Source organism: Aythya fuligula, chromosome 5 (assembly GCF_009819795.1).
Source record: "Aythya fuligula isolate bAytFul2 chromosome 5, bAytFul2.pri, whole genome shotgun sequence".
Taxonomy (NCBI): Eukaryota; Metazoa; Chordata; class Aves; order Anseriformes; family Anatidae; genus Aythya; species Aythya fuligula.
This window is the reverse complement of record NC_045563.1, coordinates 39,182,490-39,204,565: the sequence shown is the minus strand read 5'-3', so window position 1 is coordinate 39,204,565 and position 22,076 is coordinate 39,182,490. Positions and strand designations below refer to the sequence as shown.

Here is a 22,076-nt window from a genome sequence, read left to right as displayed (position 1 = left end):
TGATTTCACTCAGTATTAACTTTCTTAATTGGTGCACTTTTTCTAACAGCTTATTCAAAGTGGAAAAGGTGAAGCTATTCGAATCAGGTCGATCCTCCGATCTCTAGTGCCAACTGAAGATTTGGTTGGGATTATAAGTATACCGCTAAAGCTGTCAACAGTTAACAAAGGTAACTTCATTACTTTTAGTATATAAGTTCACGTTTTGTAAAAAGCTGTTAACACATAACTTTCAGGTGTGAAATGTTCTTTAGATTTTAAGTAGGTATGGATCAATTAGACCTATAGAAGAGATACTTGGTTCTGTGGAGCAGAGAACGTAAAAACATAAGAAATACCTTACTGGAACACTGCAGTGGCCCATCTATCCCAGTATTTTGTCTCATGCAGTTGCTATAGAGACACTATCTCTTTAGGTATAACACATAAGCTTGACCTCATTCCCTTTGTACTTTCATCACTCTGAAACTTAAAAATACTACAAAATCAAGATGAAAAAGGGTATTGATCATGTATTCTTGCTTGTTGTGTGACTGTTGATTCTTTCCTAGAAGTGGTCTTGTAGTTATGCAGGGTGGATTTATTTCCAAACATAACTTCCAAGATAACCCTACAAACTGTAATTTTATGTAAAGTATAAATGCAACAGAGGAAGAGGTTTTTATGGTATATGATCTACATCTTTCCTGTTAGTTGCTGCATGTTCCACTGGCTATAAGCTACCAATTTATCATTTTGTTCTACTCCAAAGTAATGTTATCCTCCTTCCCCTCCTTCTGTTGTCCTTTCTTTTTCACAAGGATTATCTATTCCTCCTTACAGTCATTCCCCTTTACAGATGGTTTATCATTTAGCATCTGTTACTGGTGTCTTTGCTTGTATTGCATATTCTTTCTAGTCTAGTTTACATGATACAGAAATGAAAATTATTAACCTTCTGAAACTTCACAGTTACTATATATATTAATGTTTGTAATAATATGTTTCTTTAATTTTACCTTACAAATATTCTCTGTAATAGTAATGAAACACGTAGAATACTTTAACCATTCATTCTTAAGTTTGCATTTATGACAGGAAGATTAATCAATTGCAATATGTTTTTTAATAACTACCTTGAATTCTTTTTCAGCGTGCAAGAAAACTGAACCAAGAATATGATTTCAGACATTTGATTTTAGTCAATAAATGTAATTATAGTGTCTTTCATTGTCTTCTTGTTTCTTGCTTATTCAGTGATTTTCTATTAAAAGTCATTATATATTTGTGTAGATGGCACAGTAAATGAGCCAGATATGTCTGCAAATTTCTGTCCTGATCATAAAGCACCAATGGTACTCTTCTTGGACCGTGTATATGGTATTAAGGACCAAACCTTCCTCCTTCACCTATTGGAAGTTGGATTTTTACCAGATTTAAGAGCTTCTGCCTCTCTGGATACAGTAAGTATTTTGCTATGCAGATTAGGTGCTTTAATGGCTCAATTAGTGTAATAAATGGAACTTCAAGTTAAAAAATCTTTAAAAAATTTGCTCACTGTAATCCCAAGCAGTAATAGTTCAGTATATTTTTATTCATTTCTTGAGTTTAAGTTTTAATTGTAAGCATTCAGTACCACAGAAAGCAATGATGTAGTGTACTTTAAATGCAGGCTTACCTTAATTACTGTAAGTACATGGGATATTCTGTAATAGGCTTTTATTTCATGCGTGCTTTCCAATTGCATTGAAAATTCATGTATGTGCAGGTAGGAAAAATTGAGTGAGATGAAAAATGCTACCTAATGCTTTGTGATTTTTCATAACCTGTTTAAAGAAATAAGCTGCCTGTTTTCTTTTTTGCTTTTATTGGTTTAAAGAGCAGTGGGGCAAGAAATCAGTTTTTAATGGGATAAGTGGGATGACTTAATTTTCTCAAGTTTAAAAAAAAAAAAAAAAAAGGGCTTTTGTCCTCATGTATATACTGTGAATACTATATTAGTACCCAGCCACTAAAGGGACCTCAGGAATATGTCATTATTATGTTTTATAATTTCATATTTAGTAACTTTTATTCTATATGATACTAACAATCAATTACTACTTCATACAGGTTTCTCTAAGTACCACAGAGGCAGCTCTCGCACTAAATAGATATATTTGTTCAGCTGTGTTTCCATTACTCAAAAGATGTGCTCCCCTCTTTTCTGGAACAGAGCATCATGCCTCTTTGGTTGACTCCATGCTTCACACAATATATAGGTTATCCAAAGGACGTTCCCTTACAAAAGCACAACGAGACACTATTGAAGAATGCCTGCTTGCTATTTGCCAGTATGTATGATGCATATGTTCAAATTGATTTCTTTTGTGTGTGTATGGAAATAAGAATATGTATTTTAATAATTTTCTTCATTGTGTATAATGTAGAATGAAGAGAGTTTTATTCCTGCATGAAATAAATGACCTGACTGTATGACAGGATTTCTTTTCCTAAGAGAAAATAGTTCTGATTTTTCTGTTACTTATCCTGCATTCTACAAGCTGGTGCATTGCTATGAGCATTGCAATGATACAAAATGAATTCTGGTTATTTGTAAAAACAAAATTCTAGTTATTACCAAAATGTTTAGGTGAGTTTGACAGTGTATGTGTTGGGGATTTAAGGTGTTGACATGTTTGTATTTTTTCTTGTGGCTTGAGAAACCTTGTTCTTTGTTTTAAAAAAAAAGGAAAAAATGAAAATAAAAAAAGAAGCCAACGAAGAAACACTTAAACCAAAACATAAACTACTCATCATTCTCCAAATCTGAAAACTGATCCTAAAGATGAACTGAGCCTTGAAGTAGTAGAGATGTACAGATTTATTTCTAATAATAGTTATCATAATGTATTTACAAGACCAGTTTCAGTCACGAGTGTTTTGCTGCTTTGTAGTTTCATATCAAAAACCATTCTTTTAGGGCAATATTCTGTTTATTTTGCTTAGATTGTCTCCTCTATATATCTAAACCACCCTGAAGAATCCTTAAAATTGAACAAAGAAACAAACAAAACCCAATAGCAACAAAAAACACCCTTTCCTCAGATGTTATATGGGACAATCATACCTGTTGTCTAATTGCATAACAGAGTCCAAAATTTGCTTATCTTTGTGTTATATCATTAGATAGATGACATAGAGTCAGGTTCTTCAAACTTATTTAGAGAGTCTAATATTTGTTTTTTCATGATTTTTTATACACCTGAAGGTATTAACTATTCATTTTGTTTTTCGTTGTGTGCACACCATATGTTTCTCAAAATAGTTTTCATGAATCATTTGAATACCAATGTGGAAAATAATTTAAATTTGTATTTAATTTTCACTGGACTGTATGAATTTTTACTAACAAGAACTTCCTTTTTCATTTTCTTTACTTTTTTTTTTTTTTTTTTTTTTTTAATTACAGCCACTTACGTCCCTCTATGCTACAACAGCTGTTGAGAAGGCTAGTTTTTGATGTACCACTACTCAATGAGTACTGTAAAATGCCTCTCAAGGTAAATGGTGTATTTTGTGTACATGCATTCAGCATAAAACTCAGTTCACAATAATCTAGCTAGCTGGAGATAACAGTCTTTATGCTTCTTCAGCACAGCTCTACCACTCCCACAAAAAGATAAAGAAGAAAAAAAGACTCTTTTTAAGATCTGTTAGAAGTAAAGAAATAAACAGTATTGGTGGGCATAAGTATAATATTTAATAAGAAATAAGTATAATAATATTTATTTAACTGTTTAAGCAGATGCTACCCAGTGTGTTATATTATTAAATATCAATGTTTTACACACTTTCACTTTTTTTTTTTTTTTTTTTTTAACACCTAGCTTCTGACAAATCACTATGAACAGTGCTGGAAGTATTATTGTCTACCTTCAGGAATGGGAAGCTATGGAATTGCAGCAGAAGAAGAATTACATTTAACTGAGAAACTTTTCTGGGGAATATTTGATTCCTTGTCTCATAAGGTAATGATTAGAATTCATGTTTCACTATGGGCTTTCTATAAAAGCATTACAATGATAATTTGCAATGCCAAGAACAGAAAATGCCTTTATCAGCAATTCTTTCACATAATACAGGATGTATGACAAAGAATGTTTCCAATGAAGTAACATTCTAATAAAAAAAAAAAAAAAATTGAGTCCTGAATCATGAGGGATTTGGGATTTTCTCCAAATTAATAAAATGTGAGATTTTTGTTTTGATATAGCCATATACCTTTCCACTGGTAATGATTGCTTGCTGCACTAACAAGTCAGTGTTCTCTATTCAGCTTTATTCTACTTTGCTCTCCTAAACTTTTTATAATACTTTTTACTGACATATAATAGCATTATTTTTACAAAATGTCTGTATATGCTAATCAAATTACTGGTGTATGCACTATAAATCTAAATTATCTATTTTCAAACTGACACTTGTATTTTGTTATTTTGCCAGTCTTTGCCTAAGTTAAAAACTATGATCCAACCATTGCATAAATAAACATTTTCCTGTAGTACTCTTCCAAGGTGTGATCTTAGGATTTTTGCACTTACTAATGTTTTTTTCGAAGTAATGTTACGTTTCTGATATTAGAAATGCCTTTCTGGATAGATACTTTTTGAACTTGTTCTCTTTGAACTTGGCTCAAAAATCAAGTTCTCACTATGAGAATGTAGCAATATTTTTCAGTGCATCCCACTGAATGTCCATTCCAGTTCTAGTCAACAAATTTAGGTGATCGTTTCTCTATGCATTCTTTTTATAATACGAAAGTAAACATTGTCTCTTCACTACTCTAGGATGGCTTTTAAGCCTTATTTGTATTTGGTTTTAATGACTTCTTAGTCTGTCTCACTGCTGTCACAGGTAGAAACAGTGTCAGTAGGGCCTGAGGTCACGATGAACCATTTTTAATTTGTCTTAGTATTTTACAAATAAATGAAGACGATGTATTTCTGTCAGTATTGGTGGCCCGCTGTAATAGGATTTGTATCATTTTGTAAATGATTATTAGTCCAATGAGAGCATTGTGTAAAGCTGCTAAGCTACAGTGTTCTCCATTGTTTTGTTTTGTACTGAGATATTTACAGGTTTGGCGTTTTCATTGCTTCCAGATGTGTTAGTGGAAGTAGTTCACCCTGTGATCTCACTTCTTTTGCTTGTGCATTAAGCACTAAAGAACATTGTAACAAAACTAAAGGAAGTTAAAGATTCAAAGTTTCAGGCATTCTTCTTGCTGTAAAGTATAATTTTATCAGCAAGAATCTTCAGTGGAACTTAAAATTGCTTTTCAGCATTTTGTTAACACAAAAATAATAAATTTGTCATTCAAATTTAGAAAGTCATGTAGCTTATCTGTGTCTTTCGGTGAAGCAAGAGAAATATTTCTTCAATTTATTAAATAATTATAATAGCATGGAACTCTTGCACATCAGTGTTCAACAGTAAATGTGTTAAACTCTTTTAAAAGTACATCAGTATGCATGTTATACAAGTGGGGAATCTGAAGTGATTATTTTTCCCAGGGGCACTAAGAATGTAGTTTGAGAGCTTTTAATGAGAACCTGGACCTCCTATGATCTGCTGCTACTTTCTCTTTGCTCCCCTCCCCCCCCCCCCTTTTTTTAAATAACTTAATTTACACACTTAACTTAGTGTGTAACAATTGACCTTGAATGTTTTTCATGGCAAGTTAGCTAAGGATAGGATAAATTCTTCATATGTAATTGCACCATGTGTTTTTATGTATCAAGTACCATTATCTCTAGAGCTAATTATTTAGAAGACAAAATGCGCTAGTTCACCTCTTAACAGGACAATTCTGAAAGATAGTGAACTGGCTTTGCAACAGTAAAACACAGTTTTCTTTGACTGGCATGATTTAAACTTTAAGAAGTTTAGGGCAAAAGACGGATAAACTATTATGACTTCTGTAGTTAAAGACAGTATTTTGTAGATTACTGTACTTCTCTGACTAGGTAATCAACCTTTGATTCTTTCTATGTAGGCCTTAACAGCCTGAAGAAATCTTTACATGCTCCTACATGTATTGTATATGCTTATACAGCTGTCAGCATACTCTTACAGTAATTGGAACAGTCTTGAAAATGTATTGGGTTGATAACAAGAAAAATACAGGTCATACCGCAATATTTTTGCTCTGTGCTTAGTTTTAAAATGTGCTTTACTGTCTCTTTGCATCTTCTAATATTTGTACATATGGCTGATTGGTTTTCACTAACATTTTGCATGTTTTTCTGTTGGGTTTTCCAACCAGTTCCTATCTCTCCTGCAGAAGTACGATCCAGAGCTCTTTCGAATGGCCTTGCCTTGTCTAAGTGCTATAGCTGGTGCTTTGCCTCCTGATTATTTAGATACACGAATTAGATCAACTTTGGAAAAGCAGACTTCAGTGGATCCAGAAGGAAATTTTGATCCCAAACCTGTCAGTACAGCAAAGTGAGTAATGTATTTCGTAACAAATTCCTTTCCTTATATATTTTTATAACGTTTTCCTTACTAACACTTTTTTCTCCTCTGTACAGAGCAGTGGCCAGTGACTGACTTTTTAATGATATTAGTACCTTTAAGAAATAATACAGGCATTTTTGCTTCTTGCTTTCAAATGCTTTGCTAGAACATATCCTGTTTAGCAGATACAAAACACACTACTCTTAGCCCTGTAAAGAACTTCAATATTCTGCAGAGTATGTAGTAAATTAGTACTTCTTATGTACCCCATTCAAAATATTTGAGATATTTACAGTTGATGCTGTCATTATTTAGAGTGTGGTACAGTGATGGCAAATGGTACAAGACCATCAAAATCTAGTAAGTGATTCAATTAACCTATTACCAAGTTTTTATAAAATCTCATTTAGTTTTGAGACTTAATCCTAGTAACCTGGTAGAGCAAAACAAGCAAATCATGTGTGATGGTTTAGTAGAGACATGAGCTTTTAAGTAATTCTAAAATACAGAGTTCTAAAATGTCTATATTCAAGAAATGACTATTGCTGATTGGTGATTGCTGTTAAAATCAAGACCCTCCACTAACCATCATTATTTAATGTGAGACGTCCATACTAATACTGTCTTGCATTAAGAACTACCAAGAATTATGTATTTGAAGACTCTCTGTAAATGCTATTATAGCTCTGTTTTGCTTAGTGTTATTTATTCTAAAGAAAAAATACATACAAAGCGAAATGTCTTACCTTCATTTGGAGATGAAGCTTTTTTTTTTTTTTTGCATAGATCAGAGTGCAGTAACTTACAATTGAATGACCAAACTCTCCTTTCTTTACAGCCTTGTACTTCCTGAAAAGTTGGAGTATATTGTCAGCAAGTATGCTGAACATTCCCATGATAAGTGGGCCTTTGATAAGGTAGGAACTGTTTTAAGACTGGCAACTGTCTTACCCCAGTAATACCTGAGGTGATTGTTGAAAACAAATGTGAGGTGTTTAAATGATAGGCACTTGTTCAGCGTGTGCATGTCTATATTCTTTAGGGATATGTGGAAGAAACATTTTGCTAAAGCAAGTGGATTGATACTTGTCACTTTTTCAAAGTGAATTTGTTAAGACAAATATTTGGTAGGGACTGAGGAGGGGTGCTTAATTTGTTTTGTTTCTGTTTTTTAAAGTAAGAATATATATTTCTTAGCATCATATTGCCTTGGTAATGATGGTCTTTTAATGGAAGTCAGAAATTCAATTTTACTGCAGCAGCTCTGTGATCTGAGAGTACCTGGGAAGTCTAATATCGTTTATTATTTCAGAAAATGTCGTTAGAGTTTTTCTTTATTCTTGACTTTGAGAAGGCTGTCACACATTGATTTGCCCTATAGTTTTCCAAGTGTTCTATCACTGTGTTGTCTGTGGTTCAGCACTTCGAAAGAGGTGTAAGGCATATGTATAATGTGATTTTGAACTTTTAAATGTTAAAATGAAACATTAAATTTATTGAAGGGCTGTTTAGTCTTAACAGTTTGCAAGTTTTGATGTTAATAAATAGAACTTGTAGAGTTAAAACTGAGCAAAATGAAGTTTGATAGAGTTGCAGTTTTTACTAAGTATGTTGAAAGTGTTTGGATATGAGTAACTCATTTAATCCAAGAATGAATTTTAAGCGTCTCTTTCATTGAAGGAAAAGACGGGATAGATTTATGTAATTTATTGTGACAATTAATAACAATTACATTGAACAATTATACAGAAATAACAATTCTGTTATTGTATGTGTCTATATATGCAAATCTGTAGAGAAAGACTACATTAATGTGTTTATAGTTACATATATCTCAAAAGTTAAATTTCAATTAATATTCTTTAAAGCAAAGGCTTCAGTAAGTTACCTTCATTGATACTTGATCTGTTAACATCATATATTTCATAAGACAAGCAGTGTGTTGCTTCCAGAAATTGCATCACAATTCTTTTTCTGAGACTGCTTTTGGTGTGATGTTAATTAGTTCAATCACCACAGCCTGTATCTTTGATACTAAATCAGTAGAGAGTATCGATCACCGCTTGTCATCTGTGTTACGTAAAATTATAATTTTGACACTGAACTTAAAAACAGATACTCATTTCTCATAGGCTAATGCAGAGTCAACATAGATGTTTGATTACTTCCAGAAATTGAAATTTGGAAGCAAGTAGAATCTTTCTTCTCTCTGTTGCTGACTGTAGCTTCCCAGAGAGTAGACAAGCTTTTTTCTTTTTGTTTTGAAACTTTAGCCAGTACCATGTTAATGCATTAATCATTAGTCATTCAAACCATTAGTTTGAAAGTGGCCAGTGTATAGTAGAGTCACAAATCTTTGCATGAGACTTACTGCTGATAGTTAGACTCTGATCTTCCCAGGCCATGTTTTATTCTGGTGTATCCACAGATGGATGCATTCTATTACACACAAATTTCTGTGGCACAGTGTAGACATTGGAGTAGATTAGCAATTCAGTATGACACACAAAACTTGCTGTTTCTCACTCATCTGTGATGCTCTCATCTTATTTCACTATATATATATCTTTTCAGACTAATAATGGATGGAAATATGGTGTTTCACTGGATGAAAATACGAAGACTCACCCATTAATAAGACCTTTCAAAACTTTAACAGAAAAGGTAATAGAGAATACTTAGGCTGTATTAATGGAAAGTAGCTTGATTTTGTATACTTTTTTCTAATACAATTCAAATTTATTATACAACTGGAGGACAGGCAAACTCCTCTTATCTTACAGATAAGAACAGCGATCTCTATATGCTACAGTGATTGTTTAGTTAATAGAGTCCTGCATAAATGATACGCTTCTGCTACGCAGCCTTCATAGGCCTGAGCCAATTAGTAATAAAGGCAGGGTTTTCAGGTCTCTGTGGATGAGGAAGTGACTGGCAACTACTCTTGTGTTCTAAGTAAAAGTAATCTAACATATCTAATTGAAGGTAATTCTGTCTTCAAGAAAGATGGTAGAAAATTTTAATGAAATGGGAGAACGTGCTTCAGTTGAAATTGGAGAAAAAACATTAAAAATATTTTAAATACACTTTACATTTGAATTTATTGACTGGGCATGAATGTTTTTTAGTTGTCAAAACACTGAACTAAACTGGAATTTTGTTGTATATTTTTGCAGTGATTCACTAGGTGACCTAGTTAAGTCAATTACATTTGTCCCCCTTTACCGTACTTTTCCCATTCAGAAAATTGAGATGTCAAAATTAGGAGTTCTCATTTCCCAAGGTTTGTAAATTGCTTTGATATCTTCAGAGAGGGCCTGAAGTATTGTTGGTTGAATTATTATTTAAGCTGTTTAAAGGGATTTTTCAAAATGGTCTCAGATTTGAAGTTCTGAACTATTTCTAAAATCAGGTCTTTCCATAAAAACTGTTAAATAAGTATCATAAAAATTCTTATTTATGGTTAAGAGTTGAAATACTTTTATTATGTTGATTTGAGAAGTCTTAATACGATGCACTCAGAATTTTCTTTCCTACAACTTTTCAGATTTTGTATAACACCTTTACATTTCGAAGGACTGAAAGCTCTCCCCTAATTTGCTGTTGATGGCTGTACTTACACGAAGAGGTTTATAGATCAGTAATGTTCTGTATCTGTAAATAGATATAAATAGAGGAATGCTTTAAAAAAAAAAAAAAAAAAAAAAAAAAAAAAAAAGCTTTGTGTTCAAATGTACATACTTAACTAATTTCTTGTAAATGAAATTTGTAATTTTAGTGTCATCAGTCTTAGATAATTTTGGGCTGGAGCAACTAATTAGTAGGTTTCCAGATACAAACTACATTATTGCTTCAGAGCTCAACTTCCCTTAGTTTTTAATAGACATATTAACAGTCAAAAATAAAAGCAAAAAGGTGTGTAACTACTTTAAAGCTTGTTTCTCATGCAAAAAATATTATATAATGTCTACTGGATTTCTTTAACTTTTGTGGCATGTGACAATTTATGATGAAGAACAGAATATTTTTACTAAGTTTTTGCTGCTTGTTAAATGAAGAAAATTATTTGCTTCAAAGGAAAAAGAAATTTATCGTTGGCCTGCTAGAGAATCACTGAAAACCATGTTGGCCATGGGATGGAGCCTAGAAAGGACCAAAGAAGGAGGAGAAACAATATTACATCAGCGTGAAAATGAAAAGCTCCGCAGCATATCTCAGTCTAGCCAGGTGAGATGGAATTGGTTAAATCTGGAAGAAAAAAAAAAAAAAAAAAAAAAAAAAAAGGCTTGGTTGTTAATTTACTGAGAAACTATACAAAAATATGTTTATTTTATATTCTTTTCAATGAAAAGAAGCTTCTAGAGTTAGAATTCTGAGATTGGAAGTCTCGTCACTATAATAAACAAATACACTGTAACATTAAAGAGGGGACTGCAAAAAAAGTGCAGTTTTTACAAAGCCAAGGTGGTCAGAGACCATATCTCTTAATTTTCTAATGGAGAGGGATTTTGTGTAGTCATTTAAAGAATACATGGCACAGTATTTAAAGCTTTTTGTTTTACAATAGTTAAATCTAGAAAATTTCTTTCTTGGTCAAACAGAAGAACCTGAAATTGGCTTCTGTCAGGATTATTATGACAGACAAATAAGATTGTTCATTTAATACTTTTTGTAAAATCTTACAGGCAAGTGTTGCAGATAAGTATATAGTGCATAGCATTTTGATGTGATAAAGACTATTTCTTTCATTTGTAGTTGTTTTTTCGTTGTAGTTGCTAACATGTTGACCTATAAAATTAAAAAATGGTTTCAAACAAACAAAATGCATAACATGATTCAGTACAGGATTTCAGCACGTTTAACTTCAGTACATTTGAAACCACTGATTTAGGTGTGACTTCACATTTAATCACAGGAATTAGGTTTGTTACATTGGAGCTTTCACACTTTAAACATTTCAAGACTGCATAAATATTTTAGACCTTTTTCTTAGTCTGTGAATTCTTTTAGACAATAATTAACTTTAACTTTTCATTATGGTGTCTTATCTTTAATATATGTTGTTCATTCATGTGGTTGTCACACCGTTCTGTCATGTTCTGAAGACACATTGAATGCCTCATGATTGGTCTCCTTACTTAGGCTGAAAAGCATATAAAAGCAGGTTGTCATCTATTGCCAGCAGAGGCATCTGAGTTTTTTTGCATGTTTCTCATTTCCATATCAACAGATGTACTGTTAATCATCCCATGTGTTGCCAGCACATTACGAGGTGAAAGGTGAACACAATTTCTCAAGGAAGTTTAAAAAAAAAAAAAAAAAAAAAGTAAATACTGTCACTGATTAGATCAATAAGAGAGGTGTTGTAGTTGAATATTGAATTCTTTTATCTAAAATATTTTTTATTTGAAAATAATAAAATAATTCTTTTCTTTTTTTTTTTTTTCCCCTCAGGGAAATGGATATAGCCCAGCACCACTTGATCTCTCTAATGTGGTGCTTTCTAGGGAGCTTCAGGTTTGTATTTGTATTTTGCATACTTTGTGCTAGAATGTTGTTGTTTAATCCAGAAGGCAGCTGAGCACCATGCAGCTGTTTGCTCCCTCCTCCCTGCCACAATGGGATGGAAGAGAGAATCAGGGAAAAAAATAAAAAAAATAAAATCTTGTGGGTCGAGATAAAGACAATTTAGTAGGAAAGAAAAAGAAGGAAAATAATAATAATAATGATAAAAGAATATACAAAGCAAGTGATGTACTATGCAGTTGCTCACCACCTGCAGACTGATGCCCAGCTCCTCTCTGAGCAGTGCCCCCCACCAGTTTCATTGTTCGCCATGATGCCATATGGTATGGAATACCCCTTTGGCCAGTTTGGGTCAGCTGTACTGGTGCTGTCCCCTCCCAGCTGTTGCACACCCCCAGCTTCCTCAATGGCAGTGCAGTATGAGAAGCTGAAAAGTCCTTGACTTAGCGTCAGGACTGCTCAGCAACAATTAAAAAGTCAGTGTGTTACCAGCATTATTCTCTTCCTAAATCCCAAACACAGCACCATACCAGCTAGTAGGAAGAAAATTATTTCTGTACCAGGCAAAACTAGGACGTGGAAAGACTTAGTAGACTTTGTTATTGATGATTTGAATTTTAACAGATTTTATGAGTGTACTTCTGTCTTTGTTTGTGATTCACTGTTGTAAAAAGGTTCACATATATTATTTATAAATTTTAAAAAGAGATTTCTGCTCTTTATCTCATTGGTGCTTCTTGAGTTCCTAGAACAAGTTAGCGTGAAGCCAGGAAAGGGACTGTAAACAGCTTTTGATATATATTTAGCCTATGCCTGTGCTTACTTTGTATAACAGTTGAATATATTGATGCTCCTGATGTTATGCACAGACCATGTGCAGCCATATGCTTAAAAGCCTGAGAGAATGGAAGAATTCATATTATTATTCCAGACAGTTTCATTGTAAGAAAGAAAGCTGCAAAACACAGTTTTGCTTGTGTATTATTTTTCAATATATTACCCTTATCGATAAAATGACGTACAAATTTTAAATAGAGCAATAGTAGTGAAAAAGTTTATACAGAATGAAGAAAGTTTTTTTTTTTTTTTTTTTTTTGTTTGCTTGTATGTTTTGTTTTTGTTTTTTATTTTTCCTTGAGGGATGCCTACATGTTTTTAGTGTGCTCTTCAGTGTGTTAAGACCTTATAGGGCTTCTACTTTTATTTTCTACTATTTGCAACTCTTCTCACCCTCCCTCTCAACCATATTGAGTAAAGAAATCTCTCTTTACCTCAACAATATTTATACCATCTGCCTTGCTTCAAACTTGCATATTAGTATTCCTTTATGATTATACATGCAACAGGCATCTCTCTTTTTTTTTTTTTCTTTCCTATGCTCATTCTAGAGTAATTTCATCTCCTGTGTTAACAACCACAAAGATGCATATTTTCTTAGGCTTTATTTTGTCGTTAGTTTGTTTCAACTCTCCATCTTACTGAAGTTGCTCCTTCTGTGTTGTCTTTTCCTAAAGGTCACCATGATCAGTACCTGTCTTCAGAAAATTGAATGTCAGACTTTCTGTCTTCCATATTAAGATTTCCTTTCTGTTCTTGGCTGCATGTGCTGTTGACTTCTTGTCTAATTTTAATCATCTGCTCATGTTGCTTTCTTCTCTCACTGTCATTCTTCACTTCACTTTTCTTTGTACATCTCAAAATTCTTATTAGTTGACTGCTGGGGTTAGTTTTGCCATGCCAGTATCCTCCTCCACTCCTGTTCTTTTGATACAGAACTGTTTAATCAGTTCCCATTTCTGTTGGAAATCCATGGCCAAGCTGATTTTCTTAACTAAAATTTATTTTCTAGATTCTTTCAGCTCTATTGTCTTATAAATAGTGTCTTTAATTTCAGTCTAATAATCAGGTACCCATTTACTTCTTTCCACCCTCATTCCATCTTTAAATGTAGTCCTCCTCATGCCTCTACTTCTTTTTCTGCAATAAGTGTTTCCAAGGGAAAATTGAAAGCATTCTATCACTTTCTCTTTTTGGATAGCCTGTTTTCTTTCTGTTTATCTGTATTCACAGCAATATGGTAGTTCAATTAATATAAACCATTTCATAGACTAAACCATGTGATACAACTAAACTTTTTCCCTCTTCTTTTCCTTTCCATATGCTTTTCCTAAGAGTTTTGTTTGCTCAGAACCTCACTCAAGTGTATTCATCTTCCGTTTATTGTTTTTGTCTACATGTATAAGCTAAAGATTCTAACTTCTGAAGATTCTAAGCTAAACTTTCTGCCTTTTGTCTCTTTGATGTTCCCTTTCAGCCACAGTTTTGCTAAAAACAATTAACCCCTTTTAGCTTCCTTTTGTAAAAAAGGATCTCCATTTCCCTGTCCTCATGAATACTTTCAAAAAGGGAAATAATCTTGTTGCAGTTAAATAGTTGTTTAGCTATTGTTACACTGTTGTGTATCAACACTGCATGTTTTTTTGCTTGATGACTAATTATCTGATGACTAATTATATGATGAGTAATTATTAGTTTATCAAAGGTTATTGATTTTAAATTTCTTGTTTTTCTTTTTTTTTTTTTTTTTGCACAAAAAACATCACTCCTGGTTTTCCTTCAGTTTTCATTCTTCTTTCATCCAAGAGCTCATTGAATTCAATATTTACAGTGACTATTTGACAGTGTTCTTTAATCTTAGTGTATCCAACATGCAATCTAATCCCTGTTATGTACTGACACACTGTTATCACTAGTTCTGTATTGATCTTTTTCTAGCCAAAACGCAGTTAGTTTTCAAAAAATGCCTTGTTTTGATGCATTTTTCCCTGCTGATGTTCTAGGAATTATATCATCTATTGTGTTGTTTGTTTGTTTGTTTGTTTGTTTTTTTCTGTGCATGTGTGATTGTTCTATTGGTTCTCTTTCTACCTTTCTAATCATTCTTTCAAAGTATACTAAGTATACTGTCTTGGCATTTTAGTACTTCTGTAAAGAAGTTCTCTGTATTGCTTAGTCCTAGGTCATTTTTCCTTGGTCTACAAGGAAGGAAAAGTTTATTTGGGACAAATCACATAATTTCATTCTCTCCAAAACAAATTCTATTTTTCTTGAATGTCTTCCTTGTCTTCTGTCCTTCTTGACTCAGAACTTCCTCCAGCAGATCCTTCTTCACGTTTCCGTTATTGATAACTGTAGTTGGTATAGATATCCTCATAGTGTCTCAGAATTTCAGCATTATTTACTTAAATCTCTCACACAGCCAGGCTATTTATCTTAGCTCTAAGATGTAAAGCTTGGTCCTTTGGAGTGAAAATTTTATCCATGGTTTTGTTGTCTTATGTTTTGATTTCTTCATCTCTTTTCTTCTTAACTACTACAGTCATTCCCAACTAATTAGAAAATGCCTCCGTTTAACATTTTTTGTAATCTATTGCTTCTGCCTTTGTACTCAGACAAATGAAATCTACTTCATATTACTTTGTTTTGCTTTCAGATTTTTCTGTTAACTCTTCCTCATTTTTCTCATTTGTTATACAGCATCAGTTTTTATACATTTGATAGGCCATGATACCATCCCCCATTATCTATATGCTAAATTGCAAACCAGTATGTTGCTTTTTCCATTGTTGCCCTTCATAAGTATTTGTAGTGCTACTTCATTAAGCTTTTATAAGAACAGACTCAAGACTGTCCTTCATATTATCTGTTAAAAGAGATCTGTTAGGCTGTTTATGTGCAAAGACTGTAAGCTGTATTTGTGTCCAAAGGATCTAAACTATTATAAACCAGAATATAAGAGAAAGAAAGTAGTCTGTACTTCCTGAAAAATAGATGTTTATATTTAGTTAAGTCTCATCATCTGTGCTGAGAGATCTTTACGTTTTTTTCTTTGTAGATTGTCTTCACATTGTCTAATGCCTGCCTTCAGCATAGATTCTCCTTGTACTGTAGTTCACTCTTAGACATCATACAATTAGAAGACACTTATGGTTATTTTGTTTTATGCATTACAGTCCGTAGCTTAATAGGTACTGCTTTATGACTAAAGTCATTTAAGAACTAGCATAAGGTAATAATAAGTAATGACTTTATCACTGTTTTATTTGACCTGGAAAGCATCTGTATTTTTTGTGTCCCACTTTACTGAGGTAAATGCTTGGATGCATAAACCAACTCAGCCAAAGTTTCTATGGGTGATGTTTCTTTACCAAAGACTGTAGATTATACTCAAGACTGTAGAATTATGTATAATTACAGAATTATTAATTTTTCATCTTTTAATTTTGCATCGTCTTATTTTTCCTGATGGCAATGTAGGGAATGGTTGAGGTAATGGCAGAAAACTACCATAATATATGGGCCAAAAAGAAGAAAATGGAGTTGGAAAGCAAAGGTAAGCCAGAATCCTATGCCAAAACCACACAAAAAAGACAAGCAAAATGAGGGAGAAGAAACAGTCTGAAAGAAGACAGTGTAAGACAATCTAAATTGAATAGTTTATTTTTGTATTTGAAGCAAAATAAATCTTAGAACAAATAAAAACCCTTACAGTTCTCTCAATTTTTACCAAAGGTGGAGGTAGTCATCCTTTATTGGTACCTTATGACACGTTGACAGCCAAGGAGAAATCACGGGACCGTGAAAAGGCACAGGAGCTGTTTAAATTCCTTCAAGTGAATGGTATAATCATATCTCGGTAAGGTGCATACTTTTGAAATAATTGCTTATATTCAGTGCACAAACCATGGTAATTTTCTTTATCTCACTGCATCCTGTTAGATGTTAATATATTTACTGTTTGGTATATCTTCTATCTTCTGTAAATCAAAGTCCTAATTATTTTTATGTTCAGAAAAACCCGTCTGAAATAGTGTAGAGAGCTAACTTTTAATATGTGATCATAGTAAATACAAAATGCAACAGTAGTATAATTGAGCAAGCAGATGATTCAGAACTTCTAAATTAGCAACCAGCAGCTGTCAGTAAGATTATGGGAAAGTAAATCTGAGGCCTGATACTGTAAAGTGGTTTTTAATCTAGTACTTAAGAAAAATGTTGTTTTGAGTTTTCTGAACTAGTAAGACAGAGTGGGCATTTTTGCAGGCATTTCCTCCTTAACTTGCTCAAGCAGAACAGCATATTATTTGTACTATAAATTGAATTGCTGTATCTGGACATATGTTGGCCTTTGGGATTTTACTCCGTCAAAATTAAAATAGCTTATTATTATACTGTATTTCTGGTTTTGTGTGATGGATTTGTGAGTTACTGTATCATAGCTGTCATTTACATATTACATGCAAAATTCCTGAGCACATAGGAAACTGCCATTTTGCTAGCATTAAGCATTTTTGTAATCTACACTGTATTCATGAACAATATTTTTTGTATGTACATAGAGACATATTTACTTGTTTTCATTTGTTTTTTTCTTCAAATTTGTGCCTTTAGTGAAAGTATACATCCAAAAAATTATATAAATTGATTATTAGGATCTGCAAAAGTTACCTTCAGTGGTTTCAGTTGGCTTTACCAATTAATACCATTTTTAAGATATTAGAAGACAGAGCTCTAAAGATACATTTTTGCAGTACTTCAGAGAAAAATTCAGTTCTACAAAATATGTAGGTTCTCAGCTTGAAGTCAAATAGTATGCATTCTGGTAGGCATTTTTATATCCTCTATAACTGCTTTAGAAATATTGTTTAAGAGAAGCAAATTTAGTTCCTGCAAAGGAAAGGTCCTTGAAATATCAATGGAATTGCTCAAAAGCAATTTAATACCTCTTTACAGCTGCATCTGTTATAGTTAGGAGGGCAGTGTTTTGAGTGTTGAATAATGAGATAAGTCAACTTGAAAAGAATCTTTTCGGGCTGTTTGTGGGCTATGGGCAAAGAGTTGCAGTAATTGTCTGTATCAGGGTGAGTCAAGATTATTGTCCAAGTGTTTTCTTCAGATGAATACGTACATTTCTTAAGTAAATATAAAATCTTTTAAAAGTACTTTTAAAATCTTTTTAAAATACTGATTGAAATTATCACATTTTCAGAATGACATTTTTAAAATGTAGGACTACAGAATCAGAATCATTGAATAGTTTGGGTTGGAAGGGACCTTCAAAAATCATCTTGTTCCAACCCACTTACAGAGACACCTTCCCCAAGACCAGGTTGCTCAATGCCCAACCAACCTGGCCTTGAACACTTCCAGGGATGGGGTGTTTTAAAGATGCTTTAAGCATCTTTCAGCCTATACAAGTGCTTTTCATGCTGTCTTTTGTCATTTAACATAATTACATTAAAAAACAAACAAACAAAAAAAAAATTAGGAAAGTACTTGTAATCTTTTAGTAACCATAAATTACTATATAAACTCAAAAAGAGAATATTTACAGTGACTTCACTGAAAATTCAGGTAAATACTTAGTTGCTTTATCCTCTGTGAAAATGAGCCAGCAGGAGACACCTGTCAACCATACATAGCTCTTATTGCAGTCATGTATCATGTACATGAATAAATACATATCAAATAATGTATGCATGTTGTAAATCAGTTAATAGGTCATAAAAGTATGTAAACTAGGACTCTTCAAATAGATTTTTTTTTTGTCTTTAAGTGAAAATGTAAGATGGGGGAGATTAGAAAAGTCCTTTTATATTTATGTATAAACCGGTATTGGAATGCATTTCTTGGTTTCCTGGTTCTGTTCTCCAGACTATACCTGTTCTTCTTCTCCTACCCATCTTATAATATGGTCATGAACCATGTTCTTATTATTAGCGTTTTCATTGTTAAAATTTCTGCTGCATCAACCTTCTTCTGCAGAATTAGTGATTTCCTTGGATTCACCTCGTAGCTGTTTTATCTAATCTTCATTTATCCTCCCTAATTTACTTCTGAAACAGTGCTGAAGAATTTCAGGACAAGTGATCATTTCCTCCATTCCACAACACTGAGTCCATCAACTTCTTTGCTTTCTTGCAAGGAAGTTTATTCCATGCCACAAACTTGCCTGCTTCTTTTCTATCCTTCTGTAGTCCAATAAATCTGCATTCAATGTTTTCTGCATCTCCTTTAGCCAGGTTGTCTTCTCTAATTGATAAAGGGAGAGTCTTCCTATCTACCGCTATTTGAAGTGTACAGAAGCATTTGAATATAGCCATTATGCATAGCCAGTGTTTCCTTATCGTTATGAGTTGTTATGATGGAAATTCGAGTTAGAACATGAAACATAAACTGTTTTTAACGTTTCTTGCTATGCAATTAATAACTAAGAGTTGCTGTGGAAGGTCATTTTCTGCTATTTACAAAAATTTACCATAAGCAAAAGATTAAAAGGAATAGAATGCTTCTTAGTACTGTCAACATTTGTACTACTGTCTTCAGCAATGCAATTTATCTGAATGCTTTCTAAAATAGGGGTCTGAATGACATGGATTTGGATGCTTCATCCATGGAAAAGAGGTTTGCCTTTAAGTTTCTGAAGAAAATTTTAAAATATGTTGACTCTGCTCAAGAGTTCATTGCACATTTGGGTAAGTTGCAGATTTTATTTTGAAAATCATTCAAGTCATTGATATTTAAATATTTGGATTGGTATGTCTAAACTTGTAGAGACCACTACTTTTATTGCCTTTAAGAAACTGTAATTTTGTCTTTAAATTTGCAGTTTGATTTCTTGGACATCTTAGCCAGTAACTGGCTAAACTGTTTCTGCTGTTTTCTTTGTATTTCTTAAAAACTAAGTCTCTAAGGTTGTACCACAGCTAGTGTGTTGTTTATTATTAACCAACTTTTTATTCGTGTCTACCTTTATTGTATCTTTGCAGAAGCCATTGTAACCAGTGGAAAAACTGAAAAATCTCCACATGACCAAGAAATAAAATTCTTTGCGAAAGTGAGTGATTTAGTACTTCAAGTAATATATATATATACATATTACAGATGTAATATATATCTATAACATTCAGAATATGGAATACAGAACATAGAATTCTGTAATGTAAGACTTCTTTTCAGGTAACAGAAATATATCTTTCCAATTTTTTTTCCTGGTAAGTAATGAATGATATGTCATTAAAAGATATTTCCAAATGTGTTCCAGAATAACTCAATATATTTGCTGGATTCAAACGTTTCAGATTATTTCAAAGTATTTCAATATATTTGCCAAATAGATTATACAGGATAAGGAATATAGAAATTAAAAGGCAGCTCATTTATTACATGAAATGAAATCCTCTTACTAAATATATACATTGATTATTTATATTTTTTTTGCCTCAGTATAAACTGAAGCATGTAGTATTGTTTATTTAACAGGAATAAATATTGCTATGCATAGTAATTTCTTACACATTTGTATGACAAATGTGCTAAGATAAATGCTGTTGATGATCAAATTTGAAGTAAGGAACATTTAGGATTTTATTTAGGAGCTTAAAAAAAAAAAAAAAACTCTCCTTTTATATGTGTACTGGACAGTTATGTGAAGAGTGGAGAGGAAAAGTCCTCTGGTGATGCTCGTAACAGTTAAATGTGAGAAAACTAAGCTTGCAGTATTAGATCCAAAATAGATAGATCTGTGTAACACTGTTTAATATTCTTGTAGCTTTTAATTTAAATTATAATACTTAAGATTTTAATTTATATGACTTCATATCTGAAATGAGAAAATGCAACTGTAACAGAACTTCTAAAATTGCTTGATTTCACTTTGACAAATCAGAGCATTGTTGCTACACGTACCATTGTGCTCTGTGAAAAATACATTTTGTATCTGTATTTCTTAGGTTCTTTTACCATTAGTTGATCAGTACTTTACAAATCACTGCCTGTACTTCCTGTCTTCTCCAACAAAAACACTCAGTAGCAGTGGATATGCATCAAATAAGGAAAAGGAAATGGTAGCAAGGTAAGTAGCAAATTAAGATACGCAGGAGTTTTTTATATAGATAATAAAAAGTCTCTTAGGTTAGTTAGTTCAAAAGCTCACTTTCCTGAAATAAAAAGTGAAATAGTTTATTTTTTTAGCAGAATTGCAGATTATGAATAGCATTCTTCATCTTACTATTCTTTAATATCTGATTAAAGAATTGAACATATACATTATATATTAAAATATATTAATTATACATATTATTAATTATATATCGTTAAAGTTCAGTTTCCACATCAGTTCCATATGTAAGGAGTTCTGTTTATCCTTTAAGTATCCCTGTAGGTATTATAGTGAATATTTCAATACTTAAGAACTTTATGAAATTAAGCATTTTTTAAAAAGGTTTTCTTGGTTAAGTTAGATACCACTGAATGTCTCTTTAGTGTCTTATGGTTTTGATGAAAACTTGTCTTTATGTAGACTAGCACCCTTATTAATTAATAGTAATTAATTGACTAATTAATTGTCAATGGCCTAGAGTATTGCTTGCTTAGCAACTCTACTGCCATTGTCTCCTGCCAACCTCATTGTAAACTGAAGACAACTAGTCATTTTGTACTGCTATGTACTGTGTATAATCGCTTGTTCTTTCTGGTGTTATCCAGTATCCTCTGGTTTGACCAAAACTTGAGAAGCTTGTGTACTTTCAGTTTCATTGCTAAACAGAGAACATGCCATTCTAAGACAATAAATCAGATTGTTTTTCTAATTACAAAATGTAAAGAACCCTCAACCTTATCTAAAATATCTAAATATTATCTAAAAAAATAAAGTTAAATATTATCTAAAATTATCTAAATTATAATTTAATTATTATTTATAATTATAATCAGACAAGATAAAAAAACACATTTTACATACTAATTTCATATTTATGGTTCTAAAGAGAGAAACTTAACAAAAATGGTGATATGTGAAAGGAGACAGTACACATTCTCTGCATATAAATTTCAGATTTATAGAATCATTTAAATCTTTCTCTCCCAGTACGATATTACTTCTAATAGCAGTTCTCTGATATGTTAGCATTGTGTCCCAGGTTCATTCAGGGTGTTCTCATGCAACCTTGTTTTTGCTTGTGCTGCAGATGACATTCAGCTAACAGTGAAATGAATATTAAATACTAAAG

At 32.5% G+C, this 22,076-nt stretch overlaps 1 protein-coding gene across 8 annotated transcripts in view; it reads left to right on the top strand.

Moving 5' to 3' along the window:
* RYR3 (ryanodine receptor 3) overlaps positions 1-22,076 on the top strand; it is a 218,861-nt gene that overhangs the window by 135,905 nt on the left and 60,880 nt on the right. For 5 of the 8 annotated variants that reach the window (XM_032189404.1, XM_032189400.1, XM_032189402.1 and 2 more), the window contains 15 exons: positions 50-170; positions 1,273-1,442; positions 2,092-2,312; positions 3,431-3,521; positions 3,849-3,989; positions 6,287-6,468; positions 7,319-7,397; positions 9,055-9,144; positions 10,558-10,707; positions 11,935-11,997; positions 16,324-16,399; positions 16,579-16,702; positions 19,426-19,541; positions 19,836-19,903; positions 20,799-20,920. In XM_032189404.1, the coding sequence (XP_032045295.1) occupies positions 50-170; positions 1,273-1,442; positions 2,092-2,312; positions 3,431-3,521; positions 3,849-3,989; positions 6,287-6,468; positions 7,319-7,397; positions 9,055-9,144; positions 10,558-10,707; positions 11,935-11,997; positions 16,324-16,399; positions 16,579-16,702; positions 19,426-19,541; positions 19,836-19,903; positions 20,799-20,920 (1,814 nt within the window). The remainder of the gene's footprint in view (positions 1-49; positions 171-1,272; positions 1,443-2,091; positions 2,313-3,430; positions 3,522-3,848; positions 3,990-6,286; positions 6,469-7,318; positions 7,398-9,054; positions 9,145-10,557; positions 10,708-11,934; positions 11,998-16,323; positions 16,400-16,578; positions 16,703-19,425; positions 19,542-19,835; positions 19,904-20,798; positions 20,921-22,076) is intronic. The other 3 variants (XM_032189403.1, XM_032189406.1, XM_032189401.1) reach the window with 1 other exon arrangement.